The sequence below is a fragment of the Myotis brandtii genome, unplaced genomic scaffold, assembly GCF_000412655.1.
Source record: "Myotis brandtii unplaced genomic scaffold, ASM41265v1 scaffold708, whole genome shotgun sequence".
Lineage (NCBI taxonomy): Eukaryota > Metazoa > Chordata > Mammalia > Chiroptera > Vespertilionidae > Myotis > Myotis brandtii.
The window spans coordinates 131346-142508 of record NW_005370777.1 but is presented as its reverse complement, the minus strand read 5'-3'; the positions used below and the strand labels follow the sequence as shown (position 1 = coordinate 142508).

The window sequence follows — 11163 nt, the reverse complement described above, 5'->3', positions numbered from 1 at the left end:
AAGTCGGACCGACAGAGGATACTGAAGCAGACTGTCTCCTTTGGGCCATTTGTGCCCATGTCTAGAATTCAGTTTTATCCCCACAAATATCCAATAAAAAATAAAGATCTCAACAAGGAAACCATGTATTACTAGAGTCACAGTATATACCTTAATGTTCCACTGTAAGCACAGGCCACAAAAAGTCCGGGAAGTCCTGGGTAATCTTGCAGAATGTCCAGGACCAAATAAGGCATGAGCTGAAAAATTCAAAAATTTACTCCTGAGTACTATATGCTACCAAATACAATTCATCAATGCCTCATTTATTTTGTGTTTTTCGAGAACTAAAGGTAGCTATTCCACAAAATTGAAATTTCCAAATATCTAAAATTAAAATTTTTTAATTGCTAAGACTTAAAGAAGAGCATAGTAGTTAAAGCTACAGGCTCAGGATTCCGACAGATGTGGCTCTTTTTACTTAATTTCTCTGAGCCTCAGTTTCCTCGCCTGTAAAATAAGAGTAAAAAAATAGAGTTGCTAGAAGAGTTAAAGTAGATAATCTATGTAAAGCTGTTAGTGCAGTATATGGAATATAGTAAATGCTTACTAAAAGGTAGCTATTCCCATTCTTTGAAATAATAACTTGATTTACAGGAAATAGTTTACACACCTCTGTGCTTAAGTAAGCAGCAGTTACTTAACGTAACCTTACTTGATGACTCAAGGCTATCCTTGTGAACTTCAATCACTGCCCAGGACTGAAAGTGTAATTACAGCAGCATGAGAGACAGTGACAAGTGGAGAGTAATGTCAGTAAATACCTGCCTTCTTTTTTAAAAGTTCCTGACACCTCCCTGGCCAGTGTGGCTCAGTTGGTTGGAGCCTTGTACTGTATACCGAAAGGCTGCAGGTTTCAGGTTTGAGCCCAGTCAGGGTCATACACGGAAAGGCAACCAATTGATGTCTCTATCTATCTATCTATCTATCTATCTATCTATCTATCTCTATCTCTATCTCTATCTCTATCTCTATCTCTCATCTCTCATCTCTCATCTCTAAGCATGTCCTTGGGTAAGAATGAATAAAAACGAAAAAAAAGTTCCTGATACCAACTTGCTTTTTTGACACATTACTTTAAAAAATAAATATTAAATAAGGATAGGAAGGTGTATGACTTCAACACTGTGCTCCATGGCAATCTTTCAGCAAAATTTATTTTATATTTTTGTAAATCCTCTCCCAAGGATATATTTTTTCCCCATTGATTTTTAGAGAGAGTAGAAGGGAGGGGGGAGAGACAGAGAGACACATCGATTGGTTGCTTTCCACATGAGCCCTGACCAGGGCTGAGCCTGCAACCAAGGTACGCGCCCGTCACTAGAATCAAACCCAGGACCCTTCAGTGCGCAGGCTGCCGCTTTATCCACTGAACCAAACAGGCTAGGGCAGCAAAAATGATTTTTAAATCAAAATGGGCCTAAGTGGATAATTTTCCAGAAAAAAAAAAGTCCTCTCATTTGCATTGAAACATTATTGCTCCCTTCTCCCATAGTACAGAGTGGATGAAGCCCCTACCTTATCAGACTCTTTGATTTCATTCAACAAAGGTCTGTGGATGGGATGTGGAAGAACATCTTCCACTGTTTCAAGGGCATGAACTGAATTATCTCAGCAATGCTTCTTCCCCCATGTTCTCCAAAGCTTACTAACTCTTTATTCACAGAAAATGAGAATAGCACTTCTTTATGAGATTAAGACCCAATTTTTCTAAGATAACTTACAAGTTTAACTTCAAGCAATATTCTCTGCATAAGCAAAAGTAAAGTGTCTACTGTTAGTGTTATAATGAGATCTAAAATCCTCTACCCTGTCATCAACTTTTCTCAAAATCTTTGGTGTAATATTTCATATTCTGAACGTTCCCCTCAGGTATAGGCAGAATCAATGAGGTAAGACTGAGTAGAGGAAATTAGTAAAACTATATCTAGGCAGTAATCCTGCCTCCTCAGGGTGAGCTCCTGCCGAGTGTAGCAGAAACATATCTTTACATTCCTCAGTTGAGATGTCCATATCATCTTCTACTGACTGGGCCTTATCTGTATTGCATCCCCAGTGAAATCTTAACTGAAATAATAACACATTACTGGAAACATCCTGTAGGGAGCAAACTTTTTTATTTTTCAGAAAGTTAGCACACACTCTCTATGTGATCTGTGTATGTGTACAAGAGTGTCTTAGATGCTCTTTATAACAAGGAGTCTCAAGGTTAGGAAGTTGCAGGGGGGTTTTTTTGGGGGGGTGGTTTGTTCAGGGGAAGCGGAAGGTATATTAGAAACATTTTTTTTTAAATATCTTTGTCTTCATGTTACAGACATTAAAGATTGACATTTAATTTTTCAGAAATTAGCACACACTCTCTATGTGATCTGTGTATGTGTACAAGAGTCTCTTAGATGCTTTTTTATAACAAGGAGCCTCAAGGTTAGGAAGTTGTAGGGGTTTTTTGGGGGGAGGGTGGTTTGTTCAGGGGAAGTGGAAGGTATATTAGAAACATTTTTTTAAAATCTCTTTGTCTTCATGTTATAGACATTAAAGATTGACAACAAAAAAAATCACAAATATTCTTGACTAGAGAGAATATAATGGAAGGGTGCTTCCATCTTCAGAGTAAACATGATTCTTGGATTCTCTGGGAAAATAGGAAGGATCTATTTATCTAAAGGAGGGCATGTGTTAAGAGAGGACTGAGATACACAGCTCAAGGATGCTCTCATTTTTCTAATCACACAAATTATATCTTTCTGGGAATATGTTATGCATTTGCACCAACATAAAATTCAGCCTATCTTCAATTCTAATGAGTCCCCTGGGCACTTGATTGACAGGCAAGTCTTAGAAAATAATTGTGGGAAGAACTAAGAGAACTCAGGCTTTGTACTCTGGTAGACCTGGGTTTGAGTTCTAGCTACACTTTTTGAAAGATGATAAATGGCGTAGAGGTTCAAAGTTAGGACTCTGTTGGCAGTCTGCCTGGGCTTGAATCTGGCTCCAGGTTTACCAGCTGATTACTTAATTTCTCTGTGCCTCCTTTTCCTCATCTTTAAAAGGAAGATAATCATAGAACCTACCTCAGAGTGTAGCTGTGAGAATTAAAAATTGAAATTTATACAAAGCACTTATGATAGTGCCAGACCTATGGCAAGTATTTTATGAGTGTTTACAGCTATTCTTATTTATTAGCTATGTGATCTTGAGCAATCTCTATAATCTGAGATTTATTCATTCCCTTATCTGTAAAATTAGAATCACAAGGGTGTGAGAATGAGATAAAGCAGGCAAAGCTCATGGCACAGAACCTCATCACATAGTCGATATTCAGTAAATGTTCACTCTTTCGACCCATTTTTCTGTCATTTAAAAACTGAAAGGTAAGAGAATATAGTCAATAATAATGTGGTAAGTTTGCATGGTGACAGATGATCACTTGAATTAGTGGGATGACCACACTGTATGGTATAAAAATGTCAAATTGATACCATTGTAAATAATTTGGTTATTAATTAACAGGGAAGGAGCAAAGGGAAGGCAGATATTACAAGCATGCCCAGCAAAGTTTGGGTGATGTAGGGAAGGTACTTTCCTGTCAGTCACACTGGGAACAGGTCATTGGTCAGGATAGGTGTAGCCACTACAAGGATGTGAAATCTGAGATACTTAAACTCCTAAACGAAGCATGTTTGACATGCTTGTCCTAACAAAGGAGTTCTCTCTTGCGCACGGGGCTCCTGGCTCACAATGGACTAATGGACTGTAACCAGCCTGATGCTCTGTTGGACCCAGCTTCACTCTAGAACAAGAACTCTGGACACTGGCTGTGCTTTTAGCTCTGTTGAATCCCCCTGCACATTTTCCAGTACTGGTTTAAGGGAAATGGGACTTTAGAAACACAGGGATGTAATTCCATGCAAATAAAAACCAGTCATCTTCCTGTGCAAATCGTAGAAAATTCTTTTTCTCAAGGTATTATAAGAACCTGACCCCCAACACCCAGTGGGGAAAGAGATACCCCACTTCCACTGATAACAAAATCACTATATTGTAAACCTGAAACTAATATAACTAATACTTGAGGCCCAATGCATGAAATTCGTGCAAGAGTAGGCCTTCCTGCCCTAACTGGTTTGGCTCAGTGGATAGAGTGTCGGCCTGCAGACTGAAGGGTCCCAGGTTCGATTCCGGTCAAGGGCATGTACCTTGGTTGTGGGCACGTCCCCAGTGGGGAGTGTGCAGGAGGCAGCTGATTGATGTTTCTCTCCCATCAATGTTTCTGACTCTCTCTCCCTCTCCCTTCCTCTCTGTAAAAAAATCAATAAAATATATTAAAAAAAAAAAAAAAAAGAGTAGGCCTTCCTTCCCCCAGCTGCTGGCATCTGCTTCCCTCTGGCACCCGGGACCCGGGCTTCCCTCCGGCCACTGGCAGGCACCCGGGACCTAGGTTTCCCTCGCAGCCCTGGCTTCATCCGGAGGACCTCCAGTCTAATTAGCATATTAAGCTTTTATTATTATAGATAGTATTATAAACCAAGTATACTTTAATTAAAAACAAAACTGAAAAGTAAACTATTTATAAATGGGATATCTAACAATATGACAAAATGTCCTACAGTAATATAGCTTATACAGACAGTCCTCAGGTTACGCTGGACTCGACTTATGTTGTTTCATGGTTACGTCGCCATCTCCCATTTATTTATTTAAAAAAAAAGTTCCGTCATTTCAACGTATGTACATATGTGCTTTATGTTTTTTTTTTTTAATTTACCAAAAGTAAAGGTCAGGAATTGTTATCTTTCTTTTAAATTTTTTTTACTGTTTCACTTCATTATTGCTGTGTATGTGCTCCACGTGAGTGACGTAGGTGCTTATGTAGGTGGGTTCCAACTTACGGCGAAAATCGCATTACGTTGCACCGTAAGAACGGATCTCTGACATAACCTGAGGACCTACTGTATACAGCTTTGGCTTTTTAAAACTTTATTTACCAAAAGTAAAGGTCAGGAATTGTTATCTTTAATTTTTTTTTACTGTTTCACTTCATTGTTGCTGTGTATGTGTTCCATGTGAGTGACGTAGGTGCTCATGTAGGTGGGTTCCAACTTTACAGCGAATATCGCGTTACATCACTCCGTAGGAATGGATCTCTGACATAACCTGAGGAACTATTGTATACAGCTTTGGCTTTTTAAAACTACGTTTAAAATTCTATTCCCAGCCTTGAATTATTTCTTGAACTATTTAACACTTGGCTTGAAATTTTTTCAGTATTTCAATATTTTAAACTTGGATACAGCATTCTTTATTCTTGCTATACCTGCCAAGTGCTATATAGAAATTAAAGATGATTATATTGTGCCTATTTACTGTTTATCTACAAGAACATGAATACTCTTCCCTCCCAACTAATAAGCATTCTGAATGTCACTAATGCACATGTAAGAAAGACATGGTACTGAACCTGGTCTGGTGCAGACACTTTATTGTTTGTCCAAGGATCGCAGTCATGGTACCTGGAATATAGGGCGAGCCCACAAAGCACTGCACAGACGAGGATTACCCAGAGTCCCACAAGATTGATGTAGAGAGACCTAGAGAAGTGAAAACAAGCCAGCAAATGACAGTTGTGATTTCCATCCCAAAGAAGAGGAAGGTTATTTTAAACAGAAGAAAATTCCATGATTATATTCAATAAATGTACATTATCTTTTATCAAAAATGCTACCTATTTTATCCTGGCCTAATCTTCTACGTATGAATGACATCGATCAACAATGTGCTTGGAAATACTTAGGTGACGTTTTCCCACTGAATGAATGCATTCTCCTGGTTGGAGTTCCAAGGGCATTATTAGCTTTATAATGGTATCTAATTATACTACTTCAGGGTTTCTTGTCATAAAGATTTTAATAATCAACAGATCTGCAACAATTACTCATTTTCCTTTTAAAACTGATACAATTATAAACTACTAAATATACTTAGCCTCTACATAGCAACTCATCAAACCTGTTTAAATGTGGTTTGTCATACCATCCATTAAGTATGAAAGGCAAGCCTATATTCCATGGACAGTATCTTCCCAAACAATGTTCAGCATTATAATGCACAGTGTGCACCCCAGTGGAGTGCAAAGGTTTATAGAACACTGCTGGAGCCAGACCTGAACATAAATCCCATCTCTACCAACTATACGTGACCCTGGGCAAATGATTTAGCCTTTCTGATTCTCAGTTTCTTCATTTTCACCTAGAGATAACAATGTCGACCTCACAGAGTTATATGACTAAATGAAATAATATATATCATATGGCACAGAGCTTGGCAAGTAATAAACACTTGCTAAATGGTAGTTGTTGATATTATTAGTATTGATGCCATTGAATGCTATGCCTTAATAATCAGTTAAATAGTGAATTTCTCCCACTAAGGTGCCTACATTTCTCCCCAGTGGTGCTATAGTAGACACTGTGATAAGCTGCCCCAGGGCAAAGAGGGGTATTACCCACACAGTCATGTAGTGTCTAATGACCAATGGATTCAGAGATTTAAAAGGCCCAGTCTCCTTACCCTCACTTGGGACAAGCCTTAGAGCTTTAGAGCTCCCCTGTGGTCTCTGTTGAGGCTGTATCACAGTCCAAATTCTCCCTCTGGCCAATCCTGTTTTCTTCCCTTCCTTCACTTCCCTGATAGAGGCTGGCATGCTAACTCAGAGCTGGCTTCCAGGAGACCGCCATGCAACAGGTGCCCGGCAGGTGCCAAACAACAGACTGCTAGCCTTTTCCCTTGATTCACTAAATTCACTGTGTTTTGTTATTGTCTAAAAATAGGATAAGTAACTATATATCACCTCTGAATCATAGAAAATATACCCAGACACTTTCCTGTTCAGACACCTCCCTTGCTTACATGTGAGTTTAATATTTTACCATTTTATTTATTTTAATGGTATTCAAATAGGTCAGTTGTCAACATCTGTTGTCCCCAGTCAAACAGGGTCAGTAAGTCTGACTCTTGGGCTGGGATTCATTCTTCCCATGGAACCAGTGTTGGAAAGCCAGAGAAAATGGTTCCCCTGAGCCCTGGGAGTCTGCCCTGTTAAGGAGACCCATTGGGCTATTCAGAAGGAAATTGCTTCTTTTTAAGAAAGCTCTAAAGCTGTTCTCTTAGTTATAAAAATGGGCTTTTTGAGCTTTGTTGTGTTCCCAACACAACAGAAGAGCATGCGCACAATTACTTTGGGAAAGGCATCAGTTCTAATATAGATTTCCACTCTGGTGGAATCCTGGATATATACATTACATGCCTTCGAAGTTCCTTATAATACCACAACTATTAAGCTCACTTTTGGGGGACTGCCTATCCAGTTATTGTACTCATATTCACATCGATTTTTCATTGTGGGATTATCCAAAGACAGGTATGTCTAAACCAATTTACTCTCAATATATTGAGTTCTGACATGGGACATCACAATATTTTCATGTTCTCCTTTGAACAGAAATAGAATTGCCACTCCTTCTCCTACTCCAATCACCCTGTTACTCTTAATCACTCTATTTTGAGTTCTAAAGCCCCTAAATGCCTGTGGGCTGAGTCAGCCTATTCATCAGCATGAGGAGTGGTGGTCACAAGCTTACCTGAGGCCTCCTGGGAAATAACCAACCACTGTTCAGACTCTTGGCTCGAGCCAAGATGGGCTTGAGAGTTCTCTGATCATGTGGTCCTTCTGACCACTGTGCTTTGTCCAATGACTCTGCCTACCTGAAATGCTCTCTCACTCTTTTCTACCTGCCACATGTGGTCATTCTTCAGGATCTGCTGGTTGACAGGAATCTCTCAACCAGGATTCACATCCCATGATTTGAGGTGGAAAAGGAATTCACCTTTACTAGACCCCCACCATCTGTGTGTTGAACACAGTATTCTACAATACCCTCCATGAGATGTATAATATGTCTTATGTTCATTTTACAAGTTTAGAAACTGAAGTTCTGAGAGACTAAGTAACTTGCCCAGGACCACTCAAGTAGCAAGTCCTAGAGCAGGATAATAAACCCATGACTGTGTTTGAAAATAAAACACACCAGCACATCTGGCAATATAATGCTCTGGAACATTCCCTCTATTGTTACAGTGTTTCATGGAACTGTTATACCTCTCTAGTGTTATTTCACTTTTTGCATACTTGAGCATATTTTCCTAATTTGCTGCTAAGATTCTTCATGACAAGAGCCATGTTCAAATATCTTATTTAAAACATACAGTACCACTTTGTACTTACTACTTCATCCTTTCATAAGTATAGCATTTACCTGTTGGAATTTCATGATACCAAAAAACAAACTTGAGCAAATGTAAGTTTGACTTATAAAAGAGTTTCTATAAAGACAATTAATGGTTAATAATGATAAAAATACTATAGTTAGGCTTACAGTTTTGCCTGGAATCTGCTTTTACAGGAAATATATCTCTGCACTTGGGATTGGTTGACACCATACAGGCTGGTCCACGTGAAGGTCCCTCCTAAAATAATTGTCCAGAATGTGTGTCTTTGCAAAGGATTAGGATTAAAACTAAATGAAAACAAACAGAAAACAAATCTGAACTATTGGCAAAAAAAATCCCTACAGGAACCCCCCTTTTCCCCAGAGTAATTTTGGAAACAAGCAATGTAAACCTACACAAATATATATATTCCCTCACACACACACACACACACACACACACACGTACACATTTATTAAGTAATTATAAAAGGCAGAAATATTCCTAATTTAAGTTCAATGAAATAAAATTGATACTGTCAGAGGTTTGGGAATTCTGGATGGGATTGGGGAACATTAATATTCTAATCATTCTGAGCATTTATGTAAATTCTTCTCTCATAGCCACAGAAAATAATTTAAACAAGCCATACTGTAATCAGAGAAAAGCATGAAACAACAACAACAAAAAGCAAAAGGTCCTAAATACATCACAGCAACAGGTAATGTACTGAAATAAACATAAAATTGATACATCTTGTGTGTCTAATTCTTCTCCTAGCACATGTATAGTCATAGTTTTAATTTATCGTCACACTTAAGAATTCGGTCAATTAATAGTTTAAAGGTCTTCATGTTCTAAAGTTACTATGCCATTATAATTGTGCTTTCTTAATATGCTGTGTGCACAAGCTAAATATTAACAGTTGAAAGTCATTTTATGACTTGTACCAAATATTGTTACAAAGAAAGCTCAACTTCCACATTTAATACATCTTTAAACCCTTCTTAATGTATCACCCTGGGAGGAATGATTCTGCTAATCTCTGATACGCAATACAAACTTGAAAATTTTCTGCAAAATTAGCTTTCATAAAAACTTCCTGAACATTATAAAATTCTGAAAATTTTTATCAAATCTCATATTTGAGATCGTTGAGTAAAACATTCCAATTTTGTGCATATTCTGACATTCCTATGGGCAGATGAGAGCCTCTATTCCATATTTTAACCTTTAATATCAAAGTCAAGTAGTTTCAAGGGTGTTGTCTCTTTATCCCATAGAAAAAGTAGCTATTATATTAGCTAATGGAAGACAAAAGCCAAAAGGATTCAGTGAGCTATTTGAGGCAATTCAAACTTTAGAACACCCGGCTCAGAGATTTTAGGCCATACATGTGCCAACTACAGACTGTAGGGAAAATACCACGACAAAGTCCTTCTCTTTGTTTCTCAACCAGAGCAGATCTATCACCCACAATATTCTTAAAACATAACTGAATAGCAAGGGAGATTCAATAAAGATTTTCATTATTATTTAATTGTTTGGCCACCTGCAAAGTAAAGGTCATAAAAATATCTAATCTTTTACTTTTTAAAATCTGTTACTGATGTATAAGTTATTTGAATGTGGCAATATGTTTATCCTTTTTATAAAGTGACATTTATTTTGCAGAAAAATGATTGGTTCCATACCCTCTCCCCTCGACCTAGCCTACTAGAAAGAGATGTAGGAGTAATCAATGTCCCTGAGTGGCCACTGCTTCTTGTATCCATTCCTCCCTCTCCTGCTAACAGCAACTCAGGTTTGCTCTGGAGAAACCACTATTTCTCTATTAAATATTTTAAATGGCTGTCAGTCAAAATGTCCTGCTCTGCCCAGCCAGTGTGGCTCAGTGGTTGAGGGTCGACCTATGAACCAGGAGGTCATGGTTTGATTCCTGGTCAGGGCACATGCCCAAGTTGTGGGCTCAATCCCAGGGGCATACAGGAGGCAGCAGATCAATGATTCTCTCTCATCATTGATGTTTCTATCTCTCTCTCCCTCTCCCTTCCTCTCTGAAATCAATAAAAATATATATATTTTAAAATGTCCTGCTCCGCCCTATCTGAGTGATGACATCATGGCCAAACTGGATCAACTAGAGACTCTCCTTCTTGGAATCTGAGTCTTGGGGTAAAAGGAAAATGAAATATTGAAAACAGTTAAAATTGATTCTCTGTAATACATTCCTGCAAGTTAACACAATGACCCTGTTCAATTTATGAAAAAGCTCTTCTCAAGCATTAGTGCCTATTTTCAGAAAGCCAGAAGAGATCCAGCAAGAGCAAAATAATTATTTTCCTCTTGAAATAATTTTAGTTTGCCTGTCTCAAAATAGAGCTACGTAAAGAGAAAATAAGCCCATGTAAAATGAACACGATGCACAAGAATGACACTGATGACCCAAAAGGGAAGGTGTCTTAAATATTCTTGTAAATTGTATGAAATATTTGTGGTGAAATATCTAGTTTCTCTATTAGTTCTTCTTTAGGAAAAATGAACAGCTGTTGAACACATATTCTATCAAGTGTTATGTTGACACTTGAGTCATCAGCCATAACTTTTCTAGTCAATGCTCTTAAAATAATATATAATAGTATATAATGCAGATTATACATTTATACATATATACTATATGGTATAATCCTAAATAATAAAGAGATAATATGCAAATTAACCCTCACATCCTCACAAGATGGCTGCCTACAACTGAACAAGCAGGCTGCGTGGGGCGACCAGGCTGGCATGGGGGTTAGTGAGGGACGACCAAACAACTGAACAAGCAGGCTGTGTGGGGTGACCAGGCGGGTGGGGGGA

At 38.2% G+C, this 11163-nt stretch overlaps 1 protein-coding gene across 3 annotated transcripts in view; it reads right to left on the bottom strand.

The window, feature by feature from the left end:
• The window catches only part of SLC5A8 (solute carrier family 5 (sodium/monocarboxylate cotransporter), member 8), a 47832-nt gene that overhangs the window by 19482 nt on the left and 17187 nt on the right, over positions 1 to 11163 (bottom strand). For all 3 annotated transcript variants that reach the window (XR_001359838.1, XR_001359837.1, XM_005882338.2), the window contains exons 6-8: positions 8472 to 8612; positions 5498 to 5627; positions 151 to 239 (exon numbers count right to left, since the gene is read on the bottom strand). Coding sequence is in view for 1 of the 3 variants with exons in the window: in XM_005882338.2 (XP_005882400.1) it covers positions 151 to 239; positions 5498 to 5627; positions 8472 to 8612 (360 nt within the window). In the remaining 2 variants the exon portion in view is untranslated. The remainder of the gene's footprint in view (positions 1 to 150; positions 240 to 5497; positions 5628 to 8471; positions 8613 to 11163) is intronic.